At 40.6% G+C, this 27,854-nt stretch overlaps 1 protein-coding gene across 8 annotated transcripts in view; it reads left to right on the forward strand.

Annotated features, from left to right (window-relative positions):
- The window catches only part of ARHGAP26 (Rho GTPase activating protein 26), a 456,250-nt gene that overhangs the window by 360,743 nt on the left and 67,653 nt on the right, over nt 1–27,854 (forward strand). For 6 of the 8 annotated variants that reach the window (XR_005211383.1, XM_037801456.1, XM_037801453.1 and 3 more), the window contains exon 20: nt 9,641–9,794. Coding sequence is in view for 7 of the 8 variants with exons in the window: in XM_037801456.1 (XP_037657384.1) it covers nt 9,641–9,794 (154 nt within the window). In the remaining variant the exon portion in view is untranslated. Of the gene's footprint in view, nt 1–2,589; nt 2,690–9,640; nt 9,795–23,087; nt 27,023–27,854 lie in introns of those variants that run through there. The other 2 variants (XM_037801457.1, XM_037801458.1) reach the window with 2 other exon arrangements.

Raw genomic sequence — 27,854 nt, forward strand, 5'->3', positions numbered from 1 at the left:
TCTCATTGATGTACTTCCAGTTTAATACGTCCTCTGCATTCCATTGGTCAGCCCTCTCCTCAGTCCCCAGTTGAGATGCTTACTTAGCCTTAAACTCCTGGAGGAGCTCAATTGAGTGCTTCCCGTTGAGCCTTTCCGGTTGTTTATTGTCAGCACACAGCTTTCTCCCTTCCGTTTTCTGTCTCTCTGCAGTGCCCCTGCTCTGTGCAGGAGTGGGGCCCGTGCTTTTTTCCTGGAGGTGAATCCATACCAGTATTCAGTTTGTCATTTGCCTCTCTCTTCCCAGAGAGGAAGCTCCTGAGGATTCCCTTGGGAGTTCCACAGACTTGGTCTTCTGTCTTTGCACCAGCACTTCAAGCTCATGGAAGTATCTGGCATATTAGTTGATGCTCATAGCTCATAAAGGTGTGTCTTATTTGCCAGAAGGTGTTTTTCCTTCTCTGTAAGTAGACCAGTTGTGTGCCCCCCAGCTGCTTGCTTACGATTCTGCTTTAATCTGTGGGTAATAGTGAGATCTTCTCAGGTGACTTTTTCTTCACCCCTATAGGGAAAACTATCTTTACAATGTCAGTGTTCTCCTTCCCAAATGAGGAGCTAGATGGTTTCTCAAGTGCTCTGCTGGGGAGGGATTTAGGTCAGTTACAAGGCAGCACGGGCTCCTCATAGTATAGGGTCAGTGTGTGTGGAAGTGGGGGTAGGAATGAAATGGGAGGAGCCTCAGATTAAAATTTTGTGAAAAAAGGTGAAAGAAATCATGGGAAAATGCAGGACTTAGTACATGTCGTAGCAACAAATGGAAAATCATTTGGAAACAGAATATTTAGTGAGGAGGGGATTTGATATCAAAGCTGTCTGTGGCTGGTCAAGGAACATTTTCTGAAAGGGGGAATTTTAGAAAAATACAAAAGGAAATGAGTGTCATAGGACAGAAGGGTTTTTTATGATGCTTGACAGTGGGAGCATAGAAGAGACTTTCTGTAAGCAGCAGAGGGTTGCTCTTTTCTCTAGGACTGACCAGAGAATTGTGGAAAGATAGTTTTCAAATTGAATTTGGGAACATAGACATTAGTTTTTTGTCTATATATGTTTAATATGTATGTTACATAATTTATAAAGTAATTTCTCATACAAGGCACTATGCATAACAACATCATTTAATCTTCATAATTATATGACACAGTTACAGTACCTGTTTTACAGTTGAGAGAAAATTAAATTATATAAAATATTGTGTGTATATTTTAACCCAGTCTATCCGACCGCAAAGCCTTCACTGTTATCCAATCATTACCCTACTTTCTAGTCTCAACTTTCCAGATAGTTCTAGTGGAGTCATGGTTCTGTTAGGATAGCTTGTCTAACCCAACTTTATTTCCAGAGAAAATGTCTCCAATTCCACTTATAAACTGATTCTAGAGTTTAAACTTTCATTAAGCTTGACATCTCCTTGTAAAGAAAGAGCAGAGGGGCTGTTGTAGAAGGATAAATGGATGCATTTGATAAAGATCCTTGAGACCATACTAAATTTGATCCTCCTTCAATAACAACAGTGAAAAAAAAACATGATTCTAGCTGACATTTTTGAGCTTGTAACTTATGTGCTAGGCAATCTGCTAAGTCCATTATTATCTTATCTCATTCTCACAATTGATAATAATTTGGGGTAGGTTCTCATTATTCACATTCCACAGACAAGTAAACTGAGGCTAGAGAGGTTAAGCATTCACACAACTGAAAATGGCAGAGGATGGATTTGTACCCAAAAGGTCTCCCTTCCCCAGGCCACGTTGTTTCCAAAAGGGGACCTTTGTTCATTCTTGAACCACAGAAGCGAAAACTGTTCTAGACTGAGTTACAGAAACAATAAAAGCCAACTGTCCCAGCTTCCAGGGCTGTCTTGGGGGCAGTTGAACCATATTGAATCAGTTCCTTGATATGTACACTGGAAGGCTGCAGCCACATGACAGCCTCCTCTCAAAATCTAGCACCAGCTATGCAGGCAGCAGTATGCATTTGGTGTTGGCTCTGATACTCTGGGCCAAGCAATCACTCTCATTTGTCTCAGAACAAATGGAACAGGGTTTTTCAACTGTGCTGCCAGTTTTTGAAAGGTAACAAAGGAGATTACTGTTTAATCTCCAAGTTACCGCACAGATACATCATACAGCAGAAAGTGGACAGGTATATCTAGGTGAAAGGTACTAACACACAAGCTATCCTTTCTCTGAATAGCTGTGTATATAAGATAGAGCCAGAAAGATTGGAGGGAACCAACAACAAGGCCTTATATCTTTTCAGTTTCTTCCAAATGGTTGCAAGGGTCATTGATTCTGTGTTTTGTCCCAAATTTTTCGAAGTGATGTGAAGATGCTGAAATGCACTTCTTGGAACAGTAGTTCTTAGACTCAGGTGTATGTTGGAATCATCTAAGGAGCTTGTTTAAAATACAGATGCCTGGTCTCCACCCTGGGACATTCTGAATCATGATGCCAATACTGTCTAAATTGAGGCACTAGCTTAGCAAGGTGAGGACAGTCAGGGTCTCTTGGCTTTTGTCATTACCAAAGGATCTCTTTGATTTGCTGTCAGGGTCTGGCCAGCTTGGCATGGAGATTGAAAGTGTGGGCTCTGCAGACGGACCATGATGTTTAAATGCCATCCTTGTCACCTACCAGCTTTGAGATCAGAAGTGAGTTACTTTGCTCTGCCTTCATTTTCTCATCTGTAAAGTCGATCACTAATAATACCTTCCTTGGAGGGTAATTACCATGATTAAATGAGCCAATTCATATCAAGTGCTTGACACTGGGCCTAGAACATAGTAAGCACCTAATAAATGTTGGCTATGATTACAATGTTTATCATCAGGCCACAGTTTTACCTTACAATCGACAAAGAAAATATTCTGGAGATGGCAGTTTCCAAAGGAAAGGCCCATACGTGAGGGTATTGCAGTCACTTGGCCCCAGTGAGAGTCTCCTTGATGCTTGAGTGCAAGTACATCAGCAGCCTGGAATAAGTTACACAGTGTCGGTGAAAGTAGGGGTGGAAACGGATTCTTGGGCTTTGTTTTACATGGATCATGTTGGGATTATAGCTCTGATTAATTCTTTTAGTTCAGTTAATTCATCCTGGACTCTCTCCCAGACAGGCCGAGTGAGAGGTTGAGAATTCAGCTTATGTACTTCTCACGTGTGTCTTCCTTGTTGGAAAATAACTGGGAATTCATACCATTCAAAGGCTTACGTAATGCATTTCTCCAAGCAGTCAAAGCTGTAGCATGTGCCTTTTCTCAGGTTCCCTCTGCAGATCCTGGGCACTCTAGGCATACCTGTTTGCTTTGGCAAACAACATGTTTATCCACATGGATTCCTGTTGTCTCGTGGGCTACAGAAGGTGTAATGTGGCCCTTGGCTTAATTATGCATGGTTACCACATGCGACTGAAAACTGCATAGTACCTTTCACCTAGATGTACCTGTCCACTTGTGGCCATTAAAAAAATGATGCTGTAGAAAGCTAATGACAGGAAAAATGTTCAAGAGCATGAAATGAAAAAAAACATATATAAGGCCCATATCTATGGCATTCTCACTAAAGTGAACAAAACAGGCAACTGAACATTAGGTGTGATGTAATCTCATTTTGTTAAAAGAAAAAAGTATACATGTTTCTGTACATAGGAAAATGACTGGAAGAATATGCACCAAAACATACTGCTGGAAGGTGGATCAAATATTTTATTTGTGTGCAAATGCATATGTTTTTCTGTACTTCATAAATTGGTAAGAATGCATATTTACTTTGTATTGACTTATTTTTAAGTTTTTAAAAAGTCTCCCTAATTGTATATTTTATTTAATATCTCAAAGCCATTTTGGAAAGAGTCATGGAATAGAATAATTTAATACATAGTTTTCTTCTTTCTAACAAGCAATCAAATCAGCAGTTGGTATGTGGACCCCGTCATGTATGGAGGAATCATAGGTTAAAGGAAGAGTATGTCTACTCAAATGTACATTCTCAGATAGAAAACAAGGCTATGTGGTGAGTAGTGGAGTATTTCTTTAACTCTAGTCATTCAACTCCCTATTCCACCACTAACCAGAGACTCATTCTTACCTTGTGGTTTTTGAAATGGTATTGTTTCAGGGTCCAGCTTTTCCTCTGTGCAGCCGTGTCTCATTCCTGGGCATCAGTTCACTCCTAGGCCAGCCACAAAAACTTCCCCATTTTTCCGTGAAATCCAGTTTTATTTGCATTCTTTCCCTTTGCAAAAAAAAAAACAGGATTATTATGAGTGCCAGGGGAAGTGAATAAGTCAGTCAGTCTACCCACGACCAAAATCAGTGATTGCTTTACTGAAGAAAACCAGCCAAAATTTTAATGTTATGGATGTACTGCGATCAAAACAACCGATGGACCAAATTTTTCACTTATCAACTTAGTTAGTCCGTCATTGTGTAAATACATTGCCCAAACTGCTTTTTAAGATTATTTTTATCCTAGGGCCTGAGACTGGGTCAGCATGAAGTCAGACCACCTCCGATTTTAGTGTGGTTTGGCTTTCCACTGTCATCAGGAACAACAAAGCTAGGGGAGAAAAATATTTGCTTCCAAAGATCTGATTCCAAGCTTCCCATGTACTTGGGTGTTTCCCAGAGATGGTAAACTCAGAAATTGCTGTGCACTCATCATTTTTTATTGCAAAATTTATTAAGCTGCCATGCTATTATCATCCCATCTTTTCAAGATGATACATTACAGACCTCATTGCAAAACTTTAACAAGGAGAAGAAAGTATACCTGTCTCCCCACCACAGCACAGCAAAGCCTCTGGGTATTTTGCTTTAGCCTTCCTACTTTTTTGTCAAGACCTGTGTCTGCGCAAAACTTCTGTCTGTCTGGTAACTCAGTTTTCTTCATGTTTAATAGTGTATATAGAGAGCATTCTCTCCTTTTGGCTCTGTGAGATATTCTGAGGTGCTATTAAAGAAAGGTTCTCTTCCATAGTCTTTTGACATCTAGTTCAGACATTAGGGAAAGATGAATGTTAATAGCCTGTATTCTGACAGATTTCCATGCATGGTGGGAAACCTCCCCCAATGGGACGTTGAAGATCTTTGTTTCATGTTTACACTCCAGCTCTGTGTATTCAGTGGCTCAGACGTGTGCAGGCCTGCCAAGACATGTGAATTTGGCTTGGCTCTGCGTGTGCTTCCTTGGCCTCTACTCTGGGTTCTACGATAAACAGAGATGCTGTCTCTCCTATGCGATGGGGTTGCCATTAGAGTGAGCCCGAGTCACTAGGTAAATATGGAAAGTGAAGTAGCTTAGCTCCCAGATTTCCATGGCAACCCCCAGAACAAGTACAATATCACCAAAATTATTCTGTGGCTTTCTTTTTTTAGTTGCAGTGATTTGGTTGCATACTCATGTTTTTCCACTCCTGATTTGTACAAAAAACAAAGACTCTGCCCACTGTGACAAGTACTTTGGTTTCAAGGACATTAGTGATCCCTGTTTGAAGCACCTGAAAAATCCAGTCATGCAAGAATACCTCATTTCATTTACAGCAGAATAAAATGTTGATTTGCTTATTGTTCTCTTATATTTACTGTTCAACTTATAATGTTCATGGAGCTTTATTGTGTATGGTGCATGCACTAGGCACGTGAATGTGTGAGCTAACGCTGACGCCATGCTTGATGTAGTCTGTGTGGTCAGACAGGGTACTGACATATGCCTGCCCCGGAGTGGTCTGCAGCCTTAAGGACCAAGCCCACAGCCAGTCTGTCACTCCTCATAGAACATGTGTTCATGAAAGCACCCAATGCATTTCCAATACATGTTTACAGTTGTTTGGGTAGCTAGTTTATTTTTAACATTTCCTTATTTCTGGGCTCTTGTTTTCTGTGACTAGTATGAAGAGAGATTCTTGTTGACAAATGTATTTGAGGAAGACAGACACTCTCACTGAATTCAAAGAGTGTAGAAATAGTCCTGAGTTGTGGGCATTCTTTCGTTCTTTGTAATTTAATGGCTTTCTAGGATCTTGTTGATTTGACTCATATCTAATTGTTACTTTCTTTTTAAGTCTACTAGCCTGTAATATTTTTTCTTCAGCAACCTAACTTCCATTAGTCCTTCTTAGGCCTTCAGTTGAGGATACCAGAGATGGATTTAATCATCAGTGGCTCAAAGAAGTCCAGCTCTGTTATTTGAGTGATTTAGTTAGTTTTTATTAAAAAAAAAAAAAAAATCGTCTATGCTGCCTGTTCTCATGCTCTTTTTGTCAGGAGCAAGTACTCATTTGCCCACTATTTTGAGTGATATTACTGAGTCGTTTTCTTTTTATTTCTTAATTCATTCCAAATGTTTTAGAATCTGTCTAAGGATGGTTTGCCATAACCCCTAGCCAATCTGATTTGCTGTTGGTTTGACTCTCCACCCCTTCACTAGAATAATCCTTACTCCCCTACACATTCTCTGAAAGGATTATCAAGCATTTCAGCAGCAGCTTAGATCTTCTGCTTAGAAGTTCTCAGTCTCATTATCTGAAGTCTCGTGTCAAATAAAACTGTAGTAGTCTGATAGTAAGAGAGTGCCATGTTTGCCAGGTTTATGGATTTCCTTATCATGTGTCCCATTGAGGGATACCAGTAAAGAGTCTGCCTCTTAGGATGTGAATTTGGCTATCTTGGTTGCAAAAGTATGAAATCTTATAAGTGATTTGTGTTTTCTTAGGCAAAGAACTCCTTTCCCTGATCTTTTGCTTTTGTTGTTGTTGTATTGTTTGGGGCTTTTTTTTTTTTTTGGTTACAAGTTATGCTATATGTGGAAGGTCCTAGATACCTAGGTATATATCAAAATAGAATCTCAAAAATAATTTATTTCTTTAACAAAGAATTCTGATGCCCTCCAGTAAATGAAATAAAAAAAGATAAAACTAGAAATCCTCAAGCTCAATTTGGGTGTAGCCGCCTGTTTTATTCTATTGATTTTTCTAGTCCAGAGAGGATCAAGTCCTTATTTCCAACCCATATCCTCTTTCTCTAGTAGATTTATTTCAGACAAATATCAGGTTCCATATGCAGCAGCTTTTCTTGTTATCTCATGGAGAGACTGACTCCGTAATTCTGTAATAGTAGATAATGTTCATAAAAACTTCTACCTAAATCCAATTTTTAGAATCAGATCTTTTTATGTGCATCAGGATTCTGATAAGGTATTTTGTAAAGCATTATATAATGTTTTTTAAGTTGTGATTTCAAAGTTTTCCCTCTCAAATGTCTTAACTTAAATTGCTCATAGACTACTGAGGAAGGCAGACATATAAGCAAATAAATATGTGCATGTTGATAAACGCTGTAGCATATGTCTGAGTAAAATACCAAGGGAATCAGTTCAGGGTTGTGGTAACCGTCTGGGGACCATGTTTGGTACTCAGTAGACTCAATAAATGTTCGTTGAATGAATGAAAATTGAGGAAGGTTTCATAAATTTACATACTCCCATTTTCTAATTCATAGTCAGGCAGAAAAAATGTTCTGATAACATTTTAGGAAAAAAGTGGTTTTCTTAGTTTGTGGAATCATCACTATCTCATGCATAAGTATACATACAAGAGAAACAAGCTATAGTTTACTTTTCTAATTCATAAAAAATCATAGAATTACGTCATGCAAACTTGGCACTTTGGACTTCTCAAACTAAAATTAAAGAAACTTCATCTCTTCTTCCTATGAAGCCGAAAGTATCTCCAATTGAACCTCAAAGGAATGTCATCTTTACTCTCCTTCTTTATTTAATGATCTTAGGCTTGTAGGAGTTTTTCAGGAATCTTGACTATTTTGTGTAAAGGAAAACTTGACTTATACTAATTAATACTGATAAATGGCATTCCATTCTCGCTATGATCCCCTAATTATGTAATTTTAGAGTTGTCTTTCTTCTGAGTAGCAAGTTTCCATTTACAGGCCCCATTAGCCCTTCACATCTTAACTCTTTTGGTTTCTCTTTCTTTGTTGTTGATTCTGTTTAAAACATAAGCTCTTGAAATATGAATAGTTTTAAATCTCAGGAATCAACGTAATAATCTTCTTTTTCAAAGTCTACTTAGAGTTCGGGAATCTCGTAATAGCCTCATGAGTTTTTAACTCTTCCATGGGGCTTTATCCAGGGCATTAAGAAAATGTCAAGATATTAAGGGGTATTGGTGTGTGTGTGTGTGTATGTGTGTGTGTGTGTATTTAATGTAAAGATTATGTAACATCATTTCATAAACAATTTATTTTTGCATACATGACTAATACAAGGGAAGAGTATTTTTATCATGATGTTATCCCTTTTTTGCCTAAGGAGACCTGAGTTCTAATGTCAACCTCTAAACTACCATGTCAGTGAGCACAGTCTGTCCTCTTAGAAATATAATATACTTCTGATTCCTTTCGGAAATGTCCAGTGAGGATTAACCAAATACCCTGTGTGAACCTAGATTTGATATTTTGTGATAAGTGAATTGTTACCTAAAACGACAGTCAATTTCAATATGATATATCTGTGATGCATGTGAAATGACAAGGATATTGTGAGCTTATAATAGTTTGGTGCAGCAGTGGTGCCTATGCCACTGAACTAAATCATCTTTTAAAAAAAAGTGTTTTTTCAAAGCATGGTTCCAAGTTTTTAAAGATGGGAAGAAATAGAAAGTTCTTGTCTTTGAGCGGCACCCTGGTGTTTACAGAACACATTCCTACACATGATCCTACATGATCCTCATGACAGTTCTGCAAGCTGTGCAAGATAGTTCTCAGTCTCCCCATTTTATGGATAAGTTAACCAAGAATCAGAGATTGGGTGAAAATCACTGGAGGCCACACAGCCAGTCAGGGGTCGAGTCTTGAAGAGAACTCAGGTTTTCTCCTTCCTGGCTTGGTAATATTCTCCAAGCATTAAAATGACTTGTTTGAACCAGGGATCTAATTTTTTTATATACAGACTACTCTGCAGCCAATTACAGATCTGTTTATCAAAGAACTAACTACAGCAAGTTAAATAATGAGTACAAAGACTTAAAGGCAACACAGAAAAGAGTGTCTGTTAAGGGATCAGGAATTTGGACTGGCTGGGTCATAACGAAGTTAATGACCAAATAGTAGATATAGTACAGTGCTATAGAATTGGAGGTGGATCATGGCCTGGGCAACAGGGCAATATTGGAGGCAGGAGTTTTAAAATAAAAGGTGAGGGTCATAGGAGCTGAGGGGATCTGGTTGAATACCTGGGTCCCCAGATGCTGCACTCACTGTTTCTTGACTGTCTGCTGGTCAAAGGACACACTATTTATGGGGCAGTGGTAGAGCCATCCATAGGGAAAAGTCTAGCTTGTATTAAAGGGGAGGTATGGTCTGTCAAATTGAGGAAGGGTTTTTCCTTGTAAAGTTTCAAAAGTCACATATTCCCCTTTGAATCTTCCTCTCCCACTCTAATTCTTATCCCTTCCTCTGTCCTTTTCCTAGCTCTGTTGGGACCAGCAGTTTCAATCCAATCTCATTGCTTGTAAATTTTCGTGTGTGTCGGAACCAACTAGCTCTATGGAGTAATACTAATGTGGGGCTTGTGGCATTTTTTTTCCACAGAGGATCAAAGGAACAGCATCATCAATTCCAGTCTAGAATCTGTTGTCTCGTCAAATGCAAATAGCATCCTTAATTCCAGTAGCAGTCTACAGCCCAACATGAATTCCAGTGACCCAGACCTGGATGTGCTCAAACCCACCCGGCCCAACTCACTGTAAGTATGATGCCCAGTTGTCCACCACACTGGGCCCTTGGTCAGTCATTCTGCCCAGAACTTGCTCTTTGGCCCTTCCTGGATTTGAGCTGTTGTCCACTGAACATGATTGAAACCTTCTCCCTAAACTTGGAGCTTGGCTAGTTGGTTGTGGGTTTTTGAGCATCATCATCTCACTTTTGAGGGAAATCATTTTCCTAACATACTGCTTCTTGGCCTTGGTGATCTTTGATTTACCATCCTGCTGAGATGGTATTGTTGATGGCTATTGACTGTGCTGGCTGCTGCGCATGAAATGCAATTTTTCTTTTAGTCTTATAAACATCCAGGGACTGAAGTAACTCAATAGGTTGGTAGCCAAGTCTGTTTCACTCATTCCTGGTGTTTCAGTTTCCCTTCTCCCTAATTTGGAAATGCTCAGGGATGTCCACTTCCAGAAAGAATAGCCCCCAGTAGCCCTTTGTGTCTTTACCATCTCAAACCTTAGCATGATTGTGGTTTCCTCCCAGAGACTACTAAAGAAAAAAACCCTTGACGCTTCATTCTTGGGTATTGAGCACCCGGCGCTGGGATGACTGGTTTTGAGGCTTTTTTGCCAACCCTCTACAGAAAGTAGATCTACTCTGCTAGAGCTAAAAAGTCTTCCCTTGTAGTTCACCCCACACTGCTTAGCATGTTTCTTCAGACCACTCCATAAATCTTGTCAGCTAGAACCATTGCAGAAAAATGTGAGGCCATGACCAGAACAGCTGAACTCTCAGGCTACAGTTGTATAAGACACAGGAAAAAGAGTTGACTTGTCCTTTCTCTAGCTAAAATGGTTTGTGGTTCAGCCACAGATTGCTTTCAGGGCAACCGTTTCACTTGGTGAGACCCCAGGGTAAGGGTGAGGCATCATGTGTCAGCAACCCTTTCCTGACCCTCTCTGGCCATGGTTGCATGATAGCACCCTGCCATTCATCTCCTTAAGATATTTACAGATCAGTAAAATGAGTGTGGTAATTTTTGCCTCAGGAGAGACTAAGGAATTTTCATGCTTGGGAGAAAAAAAAAAAATGACCCTAAAATGGATTTAAGAGGTATGTATAATCAAAATGCAACCACAATATAGGGTGAAATCTTAGACTGAAAAAATCAGGTCTCATTTTAGTTGTTTGCAGCTTTAAATCCTACCTCATCCTTCAGAAAGTTGATTTAATTTTCCTTTATTTGATAGATAATGTGTTTGTTAACCATAAGGTGGACCAGTAGCTCAAGAGCTGACAATAATTTAACTTGTTCAGCTTATGGGCAGTGAGTCTGGTTCTCCATAGGAGGACTTGCCTATGGAACCTTGCTGAAGTGCTGTGTGACTCTCTCAGGTATGCCTATTTATACCTGCTTTCCTAGACTTTAAGGAGGTCTTATTTTCTTTTTTCTTTCTTTTTCTCCAGTTTTGTTTAAACCTCTGTGCCTGGCCACTTAATAAAATTACTTGTTGCTCAGTGTGAGCAAGGTTGAATTTCTAGCACAGGTTGTTTATCACCCCCTGATTTTAGCTAGCCAGTACTAATTAGTGGTCTCTAACCTTTGTTTTCAGCAGCTGGTAGCTGTGAGCCCCTGAGTCATCCCTGAGTACAGTGTGTACAAAGCTTGAGCAGCTCGGTGGAAAAGGGGGATATGTCTTTTGACACAGGTCCTGAAAGAAGAAGGGGGTTGGGATTTTAATTTTGGGTGCCTAGATGTGATTTTTCATCAAACACTGGGAATTTCTCTTCATACTTCACACTGTCCGGGGCCCTGTTTCCTGCCTGGCACAGATTTTGAGGGCTTTCCTGGGGGAGGGAAGGTGATGCCAGGAGTAATTCCAGTTGTTTGCCTTTGGAGGAGGTAGGAGTGTGAGTATATTTCCAACAAGACTGCCGTCCTTCCAAACTGAGTGAATGTCCAACTTGATCCTTGCTAGTCTTGAGGTCAAGGAAGGCTGTTCTTATGTGGCAGCAGTACCTCTGCCAGTACTGAGCCTTGAGTTTGCCACGACCTTGCAGGAAGGTCGTGGCAAAGCCTCTGTAAGCTGTGCAGCAGGTTCACAGATCATTTCTCAAACCCAAGACAGTGAAATGTTCCTGGGGTTCATGCCTCCCCAGATGCTTCTGCCTGTGGTTTGCCTGACTGGACCATGGACAGGAGTTAGGCCACACTGGCAAACAGATGCCAGAGTAATTTCCCTGAGTAAAGTAATTCTGAGAACTTGTTCCATGGTGACGGGGTTCAGTCACAACCAACCGAGACCATCTGGGCCCCAACTTCAGTTCTGGACCCTTTCGTTGCCTCCTATCATTGTTCAGTTTGAAGTGTGCAGAGATGCTTGAATGAGAACATCTAATGATGCAGATGAAAACAAAAGACAAAGGCATAGGGTGGGGGGGTCACCATGTGCTTGACTATCAGTTATGCATGAGGTTAACCTGTCACTGGCAAACCATCTTTTCTCCTTTATATTATTTTCATAATGGCTGGAGCAATCACTGTGATCATGCAGAAATCACAATGAGAAAAGAACACTGTTTTTGATCATCATACTTTTTGGTACCTCAGATAGTAGATTTTTCTGTATCATTTGTAAGTCTTTCTAAATTCTTCAAGGAGATCATGTTACCCTTGTTTACATGGACTTAATGTGCAAAATCAAGTATCAAAATTAGAGATGCTGCCATTCTACCAGTGCCAGGGCAAGACGACTGAATTTAAATCTTTGGCAAGTCCTCAGCTACACATTCTGAGGTAGCCATCTCTCCTAAAGATAGGAGGACAGTTGGTAAGCTAGTGCCAAAGTCTAGTTAGTCAGAAATTGTCAGCAAGTGTTACTGACCTATTTCGTGTCCAGACTTGTACTAAGCTACCTGGGTGGGGGAAAACCAGAAAAAAAATAAAACCAAAAATAAACTTTGTTCTCTCCAAGAGTTTATTGAATGACTAAAGAGGAAAGACAGTGGTACATGGCAGGACTAAATGGAATTTATAGTTCATAAGTGCGTTTAGAGTTCAACAATTATTAACTGAATGTCTATTGCATCAGGTTAGAATATTGGGAAAGGTGGGCATTAGGTAAGATATAGATAGATAGATAGATAGATAGAAGAACATTTCAGGTTAGAAGGATGAGGGAGGCAGTGATGATCCCGAATGGCTAAATATAGCCTACAGACATGTATTAGGGGGCAAGGAGGAGTTTCAGTCCCTCCCCTGACCATTACCATCTCAAAAAAAATGCAACCAACATTTAAAAATCAGGAGACTTCACATAAAAATCCAAATTTCAGTTTCCCTTGAAAAGTGAGACAATTTAGCTTCACTAAACCCATGTTGCTTGATAACAGGTGATGCTCTCCAGTCCCTATCATCTCACACTGACCTGCTTCATTCTTTTGTATCACCTGCCTGTGGGTCTGTGGTAGATTAGCATCAGCTCCTCCAATGAAGAGGTGTAGCCCTTGAATCTGGGCTGGCCTTGGCCTTCTGACTTGCTTTGGCCAATAGAATGTGGTGGAAGTGACATCATGTGTCTTCCAGGCCCAGACCTCAAGACCTTGCAGCTTCCTTTCTTGTCCTCTTGGAACCCAGCTGCCAGGTAAAGAAGCCCAGTCTGGTCTCCTTGAAGATGAAAGACCCTGGAGAAAGAGGCTCAGCTGTCCCAGCCAAGCCCAGCCCCTGGTGGACCAATCAGCTGAATCCACATGGGTGGCAAGACCAGCTGAAAAACTGCCCCATCAACCCAGATTTATGATAAATAATCTGCTGTGCTCATTTTAAGCCATCGAGTTTGGGGTGGTTTATTATACAGCAATATTAACTGATACAAGGCCTATGAGTTTGTGACTCCTGAGACATGGACAACTGCATTGGGATGGGGCTGAACTGCCTGGGTGAGGTAGAAAGGTATGGAAGGTTCTCAGCTGTGAAGTAGTGCAACATAGAGACTTAACCTCTCAATTTTCAGAATCTCCTTTGAAAGAAAATGAAATTTTAGGAAATTAAGAAACGAAACCAAATCCAGAGCTAATAGCTGAGCCAAGGAGAAAGATGGCCCAAACTTTGGAGTGGAAAGCACAAAACCTTAAGTTTTGATCCAGGCACCAACATAGACTGGCTAGTGCCAGTCCTTTGCCATAAACAAGTATACTATCACCACTACCACCACACTCTCTCTAATGGGAGAAATGGGGCTGACCTACCTCTAAGAATGAAGGTTGTTCACTGAGTGTTTACAAAGGGCTTCAGGAAAAAAAAAAAAAAAAGCCAGTGTCTCCTTCCACCATGATCAACAGAATTGACATCATGCCAACTACTCTCTGGAAGATGATTTTTAAGGAGAAAGTAAATAAGTGCTAAGACAGAAGCCAGGGAACATCCCACCAGGGACATAAGTTACAGCAATAATTCCCCCAAATTAAAAACTACCAGATAAATGCTTTCTTTTGACTACTGGGGATGGGAGAAGTTGTTAAGAAACCAGAGAAAGAAGGCTAGGGGTGCAAGGGATGATAACAACAATGGAGAAACCCAAACTTGGAGTTCTCTGTGCCTAAGTAGTTCCCACCCCTGAAAACATAACTAGCTTCTCAGTAGCCCCATAAATAAAACTAATTTTCCCCATCCTTTCCTCTTAATACACACACACACACACACACACACACACACACACACACACACACACACACACACACACACAGGCTTTTCCAAGTTATTTCTGGTGACCTAGAAAATGTGTGCATGCCAAATACCTTCAAATTCTGCCAGAATCAACTGTCCTCTCCCATCTTAGTGGCCAGTGAGCTGCCAGAGAACAGTCTCTGGAATTCAAAGGATAAACAAGACCTAATTCCAGGCAGAGTTGCTTCTCTGTTTGAAGCACTTTGGGCACCTTCTGAGCTGAATTCAGCTGTTCTGTGGTGAAATTTGGGGAAAACTTGCCTTGAAAGATCCCTAAAATTTTACTTACGGTCTCCTTATTCAGTCAACATCATTCGTTCAGCATATCAATTGAACGCCTACTGTGTGTTGGGCATTGTTCTGAGAACTGAAGGTATACTGGTGAAAAAAAAGAAACAGTCTGCTCTCAAGGATTTTATAGTCTAGTGGAGACAGGAGATAAATCAGTTTGAAATATATCAGATGTTGAAAAGTTCTATAGAGAAAACCAACTCAAGGTAAAGGAGACAGGGATTTGGAGGGGAAGAAGGCAAGTTACTTTATAAAACTCTACCTCAGTTTTCTCATCTATAAAATGGGGTAATTGATTGTTCCTCAAAGGGTTGTGAAGATTAAGATCATCCTTTGTTGTCTCATTTACATGTTTAGCACTATGAATGGTAATTATTATCTTTTCTCTCTGTGTTTCCTCAGTCCCAATATATATTTTTCCTATGCATAGGGTTGCCTGAGGCTGCATTATTCTCCTCCCCCACCAGCTCCCTACCTTGACCCCGAGACTGGAGCTGTCAGTCAGGGCAGTCTGAATTTTCAGTGAGGAAGAGGAACTTCTGCAGAGGCAGATGCTGCCCCACCATCCACCAAGACCTGCTGGCGTGGGCAGGCCTGTTTCTGATGAGTTGTGTGCGTAACTGTGTGCACAGCTACCGGGACGGAATGAATCACAAAGTGAATAATATGCATTAGTTAAAAGTAATAAAGGCATTTTTTTTTTAAAGTAATTTTACCAAGCGAATGTTACTTTATGCCAAAGGAGTTACACCCGAACAGATAGCTATGATGTTACTAGATTTATCTTTATTCGTCATTCTTTGGAACGCAGGGATTGGAAAGATGACATTTTCCCCTGTGGTTGGATCAGGGTTCTGTGGAGGGGCATCTTTCCCGTAAGATTGAGGGTTCTGCTTCTGACCCAACCCCAAGTAGAACTGTTTTGTCTGAAAACCTGGTGACATAGCCCACTTTATAAAATAAGATTTTCACTTGAAAGCATAATCATTTTCAAAAGGAATCATTTGCCTTTTCAGGTTCCTCCTTGCAACACCTATGGTGACTCCAGCCTACTCTTGTTTCTTGGGCATGCCTGATACCCTCCATTGAAACCTCAGACTCCTGGGGCTGCCTCCCTTAAGTCACCAGGCCACGTTCCCTTGATGTTTTCAGAGATTGTTATTGATGTGACCCATATTCTTGTTTTCCTGAGAGGCTTCATGTCAGCTTTTCCCATTCCCCAGCCAAGATCTTGCTCGCCAATCAGGATCCCAGCTTGGCTTCACTTGGTTGAGGGTGGAGATCCTTGCCTGGTGACCCATCCAATTTTTAATGGATAAATGTGTTTGGTTATTAGCGGTTCTTTTTTTAATATAAAAATTGCTTTAGGCAGCCTTCACACTTCATGACCCAGCAGGATTTCTTTCCCAAGCACCAGGGCTGACATTGGTGCTTGGATCTCTACAGCCTGTCAGCAGAAGAGGTTTGGGAGGAGGCAGGGAAGGGTATCTACATCTCTTTTTTTCTAGCATAGTGGACATCGCAATTGGAAAAATGTTACCCTCACATGCTTTTTCTTTCTTTTTCCCTTTACAAGTTAAACGCATATGAAGGCCTGTATTTTGTTTCTGTAAATTTATTAATCTTGTTAAATGATCTAAACCAGTTCTCAAAGTTTGTCATGACATACAGTAGACATTTAAAATCTTGGAGTTTAATTAAAGATACAAATTAATTTCATTCTGAATTTAGCTGCCCTTAAATGCCTTGTGACACTCTATTTTATATGTGTAAGTAGGTGGCAGGCATTTTAAATTGCAAGTTTGGGGTAGAACCTTCAAGGAGGGAACTAGGCTTAAGATTTTGCATGGCTTTCAGCACTATTCCTCCTGTGAAGGAATTTGAAGGAACTCTAAAATGTCATTTCTCTCACTTAGGATTGGATTTGGCATTGTTTCTGTCCCTACATATATAATTTTGAGGATCTTATTTGTACATTCATATCCTAAATTGTGGATCAAAGTGCATAGGCAACCTAGGTAAATTAAAATCACATTTGAGTTAAAGCATTGCTTTTTTAACCTTTTTTAGTCAATCTGAAAAACAGATGCTTACTTAGCTAGGAATGTGTTCCTAATTGGAAACAGCCATAGGATCTTATTTTTAATCCCTTCTCTCCATTAAGAATCTGGAAAGCTATGCAGGATCTTCTCTGGGCCTCATTTGGTCTCTGTTACTCTTATCTTCCAGAGCAGAGTCTTACCTCAGTGCAGTGGTTCTCAGAGTATGGTCTTGGGACCAGCATCATTTGCATCACTTGGGAACTTGTTAGAAATAAATTCTCAGGCCCCACCCCAGACCTGGATCAGCACCTCTGGAGAAAGGGCCCAGCAATCTGTGTTTTAACAAGCCCTGCAGGTAGTTCTGATACACATTAATGTTTGGAAGCACTGGCATAGTGCATTAGGCTGATAGACTTATTCTTCCAGAAGCATAAAATTAAGATTACCTCGTTGTAAAGCTCTCAGGGCTGAACTTGTGTCATTTCCTTCCATGACCCTCTGCCCAGCACATTCTTGCACTCTCTGATTGTCTACATTGATGACAGCAATGGAGTTTCAGAGCTTGTGCCCTGACTTTTGATATCAGTTGCAAGTTATTTGTAGAGCATCAAGCTGATGCAGCTGAGGAGTAACGGGACCCCAATTAGCTCACCAGTGTTGCTCACCAGACTCCTCAAGGAAGCCTAGCTTTGTAAATGCATGCCTTTTGGTCACAACTCAAGAGAGGGTGGGAAAATTCATCAAGTCAACAGATATTTTGGAGGACCTACTCTGTGTATAACATGAGAGCAAAACCCTGAATGTGACAAGAAAACAGCTCTCACAGTTTGTGATACTGAAAGTGGTGGATCAGTGTCAACATTTACAAAAGATTTAAGACTTCTAAATCAGCTTTTCTCAAACTAGTGCAGGACAGGGGTGGGGAATAAGGGGAAAAAAGTACAACAGATTCTTGACTGCAGGACTTCTGAGCCTTTACCGTGTCCACCATGAATCTACTGGAGGGAATGTGTTATGCTGCATTTTCTTGATGTATTTGACCTCAGAACATGTTTTCTACAGCACTTCTCTTAAACCTTTTAAAACAGGATTCCACAGTTTGGAAAATGCTGTTCTAAACCAATGCTCTACTTCTGTGGAGGGAAAATGTATTTTTTCCTATGGCTGGTATTATCATGGCAGAGATCCTTCAAGAGAGCAGAGATTTAGTTTATACATAAATTTATGGCTACAAATAGCTATCTGAAGTTTGAAATGGGTTGTATCTTGAAAATCCCTTTGTGCAAAGCATGAGTCAGTTTTGGGAAAAGCCCATGCAATCTGGTAGTGGACCTTCCTGGGTCAAGTTTTGACTCTGCCACTTCATAAGTATATAATCTTGAGCCAATTATTTGCTCTCTTTGAACTAAACCTCCTCCGTAAAATAGTAGTAGTAGTAATGATAATAATAATAATACGATACCCACCTTCAAGGTTGTGCAGGCCAGATGAGGTAATGTCTACATAATAGTTAGTTAATGGCCTGATTCATGGTGAATGGTGAATAAAAATCGATTGCTACTATTATTTTATTACCTTATTATTATTTGCTCTTAAACTACCCCCTACCAATGAATAAACCCCCAGTGTTGATTTCTGTCAGTGGCAGCAATAGATGGATACCCAGTGTTTATTTTTGTTTATTTGTTTGATCCTGGTGTAACACCAAGCAACCCAGATAAAAAAACATGAAAAATAACAATGTCAAAATAAATTAAAAATAGATTAAAATGCCTAAACTGAATTAACTACAAAGAATAAAAAAAAAAATCAGTAGAAGTACTCTTTTTACAAGACAGATTTCAAACTGTTTACATACGTCAGCAGGCTTGTGTGTTTACACTTGGGAACCTTGTCAAGCCATCCACCCTATTGTTTCGCCAATGGGTGGAGCCAATTGGAACTGCACTAATTAGATGAGAACGTAACTGCAGTCCTGAGTTTTCACTGGGGGATAATTTAGCCTCAGGAATTCCTTTCCAGACTGACTCCATGTAAATTTGATTGTTATGATAAAAAGAAAAACAGTTTCTGAAAACTTGTTCCAAAATTCAGCACCTTAGTCATTCACTGTGTTTACTTGGTCAGGTTCTTCCTTGCTCATCCCCTGCCTTCACAAGGAAGCAGTGGGGTGCTCACAAAGGCATTGTTTCAATGCTCCTTCCAATATGCCTTACAAACCGAAGACAGCTGATGATGGGGCTATTCCCTGGTGGGTCAAAAATGCTCAGAAAAATGAAAAAATAGCCTCTTTATGGACGTTCTCATTCCCTCTTGCTGCCTTATGGGAGAGAGTGGAAACTTCAGGAATGACCACCAATAAAGGCCTGCCTAAATACACTGTAGACTGGAATACTGCAGAGCAGGACAGCAGAGGGATGACAATGTAGCTCTATGTGTGGTGGTAGGGAACAACTTTCAAAGGTACATTGAGGGGGAAAGAAGATATGGGGCAGCGTACATCTGTAGTTTCAACCCAGGCTGCACATTAACAGCACTGGGAAGCCTAAAATAAAAAATACCAACACCTAGGCCCCATCCCTTGAGACTCTGAATAGTTCATTGAGATAGGGTATATTTGGTATATTAACTTTCTTAGGTGATTTTGATATGCAGCTAGCCTTGAAAACTGTGAGTGTGCACAATATGCTCCTATTTATGTAAGAATCCAGGGATATGCACACATACAGATGTGTGCGTGTCTGTAATGTTTCTGGGAAGACACAGGTTGTCTGAAGGAAGCAGATGGGAGCAGTGGTCTGTGGTAAAAGGGAGATTGACTTTTCATTGTATGCCCTTTTGTAGTGTTGGAATTTTTTACTTGTGCATGCATTGATTGGACGTCCTCAAAAGCTCAATTAAAAATAGATTTGCTCATTTTCAAATCACTCTGCTTTCAATCTCTTCTTAAGGTTTGTACTTTTCTCAGAGAAGATTCCTTTTTTTACCTTTAAAACTTTTATCTCCTCAATAGTGAGATGCCATTCTATTGAAGAATATGACTTTAAGTACTAATGCTTTTAGCATGTTTTAAATGAAATTTGGGCCATTTTAATCATTTATTTAATGACCAGATGACTTGTCCTCTCCAGGTTGGACTGTCCAGGGCTCCAGGACAGTTTAGTAAATGCTAGCTCTTGGGGACAGCAGAGAAAATCTGTTATGGAGGGAGAGTAGATCCAGTCAGATCCCTGTGTTTGGGTTGATTTCAGATTTCTTACTAAAACTGGAAAACCCTAACTTAGGAAACCAGAAAATCATTTTTAACATTGAGCAGCTACTTGTGAATTCCTTCTCCCAGCCCCCAACCAAGAATGAGAAATTTTAAATAGTTCAATTATCTTGAGCTTTATTTAGTTCTCTCACCTGTTCTTCATCCTCATTCTCCATCCCCTCTCTACCCAATTTCCTTTAAAAGCTCCATTTAAAGCAGAGTATAGAATGAGAAAACCTTAACTCCTGACCTTTATGGAGACACATTAGAGTTACTCAATAATAATTAGCAGTTGCCCTGGAAACCTCAGACACACCACTTACAGTGCCTGCATTCATCCCTGTCCCCCACCTTCTCACAAGTAAAAGCACCTGCCTCGGCCTAATGAAAACAGGGACAATTTGGCAAATTTTATAATCCTTTTCAGCTTTATTACGTGTAAGAGTGGAAGTGAAACTGTTTGTGACTAGACAGACTAGAAAGAGGTTTTTTTGTTTTGGTTTGTTCTTTAGTGACAAAATCAAGTGAAATAGGATAGAAATAATCCTAGGTTTTGAGCAAAGCCTGGTTCAGTTTATCCCATTCACCACTCTCCTTAGAGCCTTGGAAGACTTAAGCAGGTGAAATTTGCAGACTGGAATTTAAGGGTAGGGGCACCAGGGATGAAAAGGGAGAATTAAATTGACAAGTCTGTCATTGTGTCTCGTCAGACATCACTGACAGGACCAAAACCCAAACACTTTGATCTGAAGAATATCACTTGAAATTTGGCAAATACAAAGCTGAAGCATGAAAGAGATTTTTTATCTTCAAGTATATCTCTCAGGGGAAATTTATGTCTTCCCTTCGCTTCCATGCTCTGTGCCTTAGAACATACACCTCATGATACAAAGTCCGTGTAACTCTCTGCTTCCTCTAGGAGAGAAACGGTCCTCTCCCCCACCCCCATATCCTCTTTCCCTTTCTTTTCTTGACCCTTTGTGTGAAAGTGGAATTAGAGGAAATATGTCCTCAGTCATCCCGTGGCAGCTCTTACGATGTTCAGTTGTCACAGTGAAAATAAACTGGCAGGAGGTCAAGAATCAAGAAGTGGAGTCATGGGAATCCTGCACACGCTAATCCAGTTAAGATAAGACCCGCATGTATAGCCATCCGAGGCAGCAGTTAGAACCCATACCATCGCAGGGGAAGATCCCAAGCATTTCACTATTAGCAGAAAAACACCGTTCAATTGCTCTTGCTCTGCTCTCTACCGTTTCTGAAATCTCAGTGAAACCCAGACTTATTGTAATCTAATGTTTTCCTTTGGAGCATGGCACCTCCAGTTGAATATTTGCTGCTGTGGCCAAACTGCACCCTGGAACACTTGCTAGCATCAGTATTAGCCCCATCTGACAAACAGATCCCTTCCCAGTCAATTAGCAAACATTCATTAAACACCTACTGTTTAAGACACTGTTCCACCGCACAACCAAAGAGACTAAAAATATATCCTCCCTTCAAGGCTCTTACAGCACAGATGGAGTTGATAAGATCTACAAACATGGGGAGGCATTGCTGCCAATACAAGACAGATTTTAAGTAGTAAATGAGTGCCATGGTCATTCACTGACAAATATTTATGGCTGAATGAAGTTGTACATTGTATAGGCAGAGTTTCTCATCATCTCCCCAGTTCATCTTCTAGATCTCCTTTGAAGCTTATCAGTTCCTTGTTACTCCTTGGTCCTGCTTACTGTAAGTAGAGGAGGAAGAGCTCTAGTTATTTTGTGGCCCAACTTTTTTAGCCTGTTAGCTAAAACAGCCTCTCAGGCTCCGCCAGTTGTCAAGCACTGGACTTAGAAAAGATGATGCAGTGTCACGAGTGTTTTTTCAGAGGTCTGTATGGATCTAACATTTCAGATACCAAAATACTTGAAATGTGAACCATAAGAATGATGTAGAAAGAAAAAAATATATTGAAAGGAATGAAAGGCTGGAATTTTATCATTGGAATATGGTACATTTTTTAAGTCCCACTTGCACTACCACCCCCCCAAGAGAATTTCCCATTAAGATATATTTGTACTTTTTTCCCTCCCAAACAACTAACAGTTTACTGCCATTTGTCATGGCAAAATTCTGTAACAACTTCTTACATAAAACTACATACCAAATATTCTGTTAAATTGAAATGTAATTCATACCTTGAAGGATTGTTTTCTCTCTTTATATAGAAGAGGAAAGTTCTTGGGAATTAGTGATTCTTTAAACCCTGAATCAGAGTAGCCAGGAAGAATAAGTGAGGAGAGACTATACCTTGCATTGGTTTGGGGGAAGTTTGGGTAATAAATTTTCATGCAACACCCAAGTTCCTGTGTAGGGGTTAGAGCTCTTTTTCTGATTCTTTGTAAGGAAATACTGAATTAAATTCCTTCTTCCTCACAAGCCAGTTATTAAGCTCTACCTTTAATTTCAGCATGAATCAATTATGTCATATGCCCGCCAGCAAGCATCTTGGTTCATCATTACAAAGAAAGGACTTCTTGCTGTATTTTTCCTTGCATACATGGCTGATTTTTCCAGGCTCTGTGTCTGCTGCCATAAATGTTAGCTCCTGGAGCCTTTTCTTTTCAAGATATGATTCAGTAACCAATTCCAGTTGTAATACAAAGGGAGGCTTAATAGAACTTACACTGATATATTTTGAATACAGCTAGCTCTGAACTGAACCGTACAGAGCTCTATTAGCTATAACCTGAATGCTCCAGTTGAAACTCAGTCGGAACCACCTTTCTGCCTTAGTACTCAGTTTTGGTGCGCCTGGTACAGACAAGTTCACAGTGTAACCCACTGAAATCAACATGCTTAGGGAAGAATTAGGTCTCTATGTGCAGAATTGTTCACTGGAAACCTAAGACACTTTTCCAGAAAATGAATATGTAATAAGTGCATTGGGCACCCATGTCTGTGATTTAAAGCAGAACACTATTTCTGTGCTGCCACAGCCTTATGCTAACTTATTCTTTATTACAGATTCATGTGGAAATACAAGAATTTGTAGTAAAGAGAAGAAAGAAAACACCGTCTCTACTCAGATGAGCTGACCCATGTGTTTTGCCCCCTTTTGTCTGGAGAGGCTAGGATCTTTCCAAGGATGCTTTCCTACACATCCCCCTGGGCCTGGCTTGGCTCCATGAGGTAGCTGTAAATCTGGAATGAATGTCTGTGCAAAGCTGGAGGATGGAGCCAAGACCCCTAAGAGCCATGCTTTGGTTTTGTTGAGTGGGGCTTACAGGTTGAAGTAAAAGCCACTTTTTATTGGCTAGGCAAAGAAGAGGGACCAGAGATGGAGGTGTTGTCAGTGGAGGAGGAACTTTGGAAGAACAGAAATATTTAAAAGGAAATTATGTGAAGTTTCTCCTACGTGGTGTGTGATTTGAATCTTCTTTTTCACCTCATGAAGTCTTCAGTAGAGATAGTTCCTCCTTATTCCATCTGTTTCAGTGTTAAGAGCTTGGGCTCTGGGAGAGCAGACTTACTTGAGTTCATATCCCTATTTCACTACTTATTAGCTGTGTTACCAAGAACAAATTGCTTGACTTCTGAAAGCCTCATCTGTTTAATAGGAATATGGTTGTTTCCCAGCTGCTAAAACTAATGCCATTCAATGTGTTGACTTAACAATAGGAATTTATTGGCTCATGGTTTTGAAGGTAGGAGAAGTCCAAGATCCAGACATCATCAAGGCAGTGCTTTTTCCCTAAACACTGTGGTGTTCTGAGACTGGCTGCCTGCAATCCTTAGGACCTTGGCATTTCTGTCATCTGGTGATGTACGTGGTGACATCCTTTCTGTTGACTTCCAGCTTCTTGCTTCTCCATGACTACTTTTTTTTTTTTTTTCTTTTTCTGTGTCCAATTTCCTTTGTTTTTAAGGACTTCAGCCATATTGGATTAAGGCCCACCTTCATTCAGTTTGGGCACAGCTTAACTGATAGCATCTTTAAAGGTCCTATTTACAAATGGGTTAACACCCATGGGATGAGAGGTTGGAACATGACTGTGCTACTTTTTGTGGGGGATATGATTCAGTCCCCATTAGATTAATAATTGTATCTGCCACATAGGGTTGTTGTGAGGATTAAATGAAATAATTCATGTAAAGTACTTTACATGGCTTCTAGCACATAATAAGTGCTCAGTAAAAGTTAACTGTTATTGTTAATGCACTTTTTGGAATTTCTTTGGCGGGTTGTATTGAAATGCTGAGTCCTGCCTCATGATGGGCAAGGGTGAGAAGACAGGCTGCCCTTGGGAATCCAGTCCTGAGTCAGAATAACGCACACACCACAACAGTCTAGACCAATCACAGTTACACACCTAGCAGCCAGCCCAAAAGCTCTCTGAGTAGCCAGAAGCATCCACAACTTCATCTGGCTACAACTTTCTGGCCTGGTTATACACCCTCAGGTCCCTTCAGAGGATCAAAGAAGTATGAGAAGGGAACAACGATCAGGAATCCTAGAATGGCTGCTCAGGGCTGTCAGGCCCGGGAGCTACAGGGAGGCTTGGGCCACTTGGAATAAGGTGGTGACCAGGATGGAGGCGAGTGGCCATTTTTGTTCCACATACTGGCATTTGGCTACTTGGTGTGCTGTCCTTCTTGGTGTCCAGTTGCTTCTGCTTGATACTACCACCTGGCTTATTCTCCCCCACCATTCAGTGTATCTTTTTTCCTCCCTCTTGGCTTGTGCTTCCTCATAACATTGGATTGCCATGACCCCTTGTGATTCTAGTGCTACCTACTAGCTTCACTTTCCGTAGTATTTCACCTTGTACTTCTCTTTCCTGCCAGCCTTAGTTTCTGAGAGAATCTGATTGGCTGTCCTCACCTACCTGCTGAGCTGGTTCATTGGCTAGTTACTAGCGTTTGGACCAGGCTCCCAGTCAAGTGCTTCTACAGTTTAGTCATCTGTGGCCAGAGGGGGCTGAGTTATAAACCTTTCAGCAGGAACTGAGGGTACAACATGTCCAGTACACACCTTATTTTGCACACGTTTTCAACAAACTTGGTTCCTAGGTTTCCCATCATCCAATATTTTGGAAGTAACAATCATTCTACAAGGGTAGTTACATTCACAGAGCAGATGAGGCAAGGGACAGAAGAGATAAACATACTTATAACTGTAATCAGAGGAATATATGAAGAGCAAGCTAATCTTCACGTCTAGAGGCCCCTTGAGTCACAACTATATGACCGCACAAGACTGAAATTATTGATGTTTATAATCCTGACTGCTCAGTAAAGTAAGTTACATTTGATATATTCTGTTTCTGAAGGTAGCAAAAAAAGGTACCTGTACCTTAGAAAGATTTCCATTGGTTACAATAAAAACATGAGTGTTTAATTATATTTGATTTGTCTGTAGCGTTACTCAATGCTTTGCTGATGTAAATTTTGCACCACAATTCTATATGACCCAGAGTTGGTAATGGTGTGTGTGTGCATGTGTGTGTGAGGGAGGGGAGAAGGGAGGAGCATATGACCAAGTCAGGTGAGCCAGAATATTTTCTTGGAGATTTTTTTAACCAGAGCTGGGTTTAAAATCTGTCTTGTTCTCTGGAATTATTAGCAGTCATGTTCCCCACCATATGGAGGAAAACAGTTGTTGTCATTCCATTGTGCAAAGAGAAACAGATTGGAAATAATGGGAGGAACTCTAGAGAGATGGCTTCCTGTGCTCCTTTTTCCTTACTCTAGGTCAAGGAAATTCAACCAAAGTATTCCTGACTATGGCTTTAGCTTTTCTATTCTCTCATTCAACAAATATTTACTGAATGTCCTCAGTATGTTAACACATTATGCTAAATATTAGTTAGATGAGGGTAGATCCCTTAATGATGAGTGATATCAGAAATATAAAATAGCCATAAAACTAGACTGAAAGAGATAGATGCTACAGGGTAAAGTACTACTGGAATTCCCAGACAGGAGAGGTGACTTTCAGTAGGATGGTCAGGAAGGCTTTGTGATGAAAATGACACTTGAACAGAGGCCCTGATCAAGATGGCAGAGTGAGATGCTTCAGGACTCCATCCCTCCACAGAAGCTTTGAATAACCTGCAAGAACCGACAGGAATATCATTCTCGAAGCTCCTGGAAACAGTTAAAGGACTACAGTAACGTGGTGAGAACAGAATCAAGAAAAATGCTACTTAGAAATGGTAAGATCTTGTGGCACCGTCGCTGACCCCTTCCCCACCCCTCACTGGCTTTGCATGGAGCCGGCCCATGCTCCCAGTGCAGATCCCTAGTCCTGGTCCCAGAGGGAGCAGAGTAACTCTAATGCACATACTAGGAGCATGTATGTCTGGCACAGTCTATCTGGTGGTGGCCTGAAGGACTCAGTGTCCCAGAACTTGCCTTGCATGAAGAAGGCAGCTCACAGACCTCGGCTACAGAATGCTATAGGATAGCAGTCAAGTGGTTTCCTGGGTTAAGGGATTGTTGGCTGTAGGACATGCAGTGCGGTGCCTGGGAACGTGAAAAAACAGTTTCTTAGGAAACAGGGAACATCTGTATCTGCATAAACAGGAATCTCTAGGGCCACATGCACATGCCCAAGACAAGACACATGCTCAGAAAGGATCAGGGTGGCTCCTACACTTTGGCCTCGAGCTGTTCTCTAAATTCATCATGTGGATAAGCTCTGAAGGAGAGCACTCACATGGGCAATCTGCAGACTGGGAAAGATGCAGGAGGTTTTCCTCCTTTTTTCTTTTCTTTTTTGGGTAGCTCGTAGCAATCAAAGAAAGCTCTGTCATAACATTGGCTGGATACAAGCTTATGGAACAGACTCCTCAGAGTCAAATTCCAATCCTAACACATTAAAATATCAAAATGTCCAGGGTTCAACAAAAGACTACAAAATATACAAAGAAACAGGAAGTGATGGCCCAGGCAAAGGAGAAAATTAAAGCATTAGAAACCATCAGTGAGAAGGACCAGACCTTGGACATACCAGACAAAAACTTTTAAAAAGTTGTCCTAAAAATACTCAAAGAGCTAAAGGAAAACATTGACAAAGAACTAAGGGAAATCAGGAAAATGATAGATGGACACAAAGAGAATATCACTAAGGTGGAAATTATGAAAAGGAACCACATAGAGCTGAAGACCACAGTAACAGAAATTAAAAACTCTCTAGAAGAGTTCAACAGTAGATTGGAGCTGGTAGCAGAAAGAATCAATGAATGTGAAGATAAGAAAAACGAAGTCATCCAGCATGAGGAGCAGAAAGATGAAAGAATCAAGAAAAGTGAGAAATCCTTGGGACACCATCAAGCATACCAATGTACATATTATGAGAATCTCAGAAGGAGACGAGAGAAAAGCGCAGAGAGAATATTCAAAGAAATAATGGCCAAAAATTTCCCAAATTTACTGAAAGACATGAGTATACACATACAGGATGCTCCCTGAACTTCAAACAGGATTAAACCCAAATAGACCCACACTAAGACATATCATAATCAAACTGTCAAATGTCAAGGTAAAGAGGGAATTCTGAAAGCCACAAGAGAGAAGCCACATGTCACATACAAGGGAGCCTCAATAAGATTAAGTGCTGATTTCTCATCAGAAACCACAGAGGCAAGACAGCAATGGGATGACATACTTAAAGTGCTGAGAGCAAAAAAATGCCAACCAAGAATTTGGAAGGTGGTAAGGGTACTGCAACAGGATATGTATGACTAATTCCACTGAACCATGTCCCTGGGAAAGGTTGAGATGGGAAAG

Source organism: Choloepus didactylus, chromosome 13, assembly GCF_015220235.1.
Source record: "Choloepus didactylus isolate mChoDid1 chromosome 13, mChoDid1.pri, whole genome shotgun sequence".
NCBI lineage: Eukaryota > Metazoa > Chordata > Mammalia > Pilosa > Megalonychidae > Choloepus > Choloepus didactylus.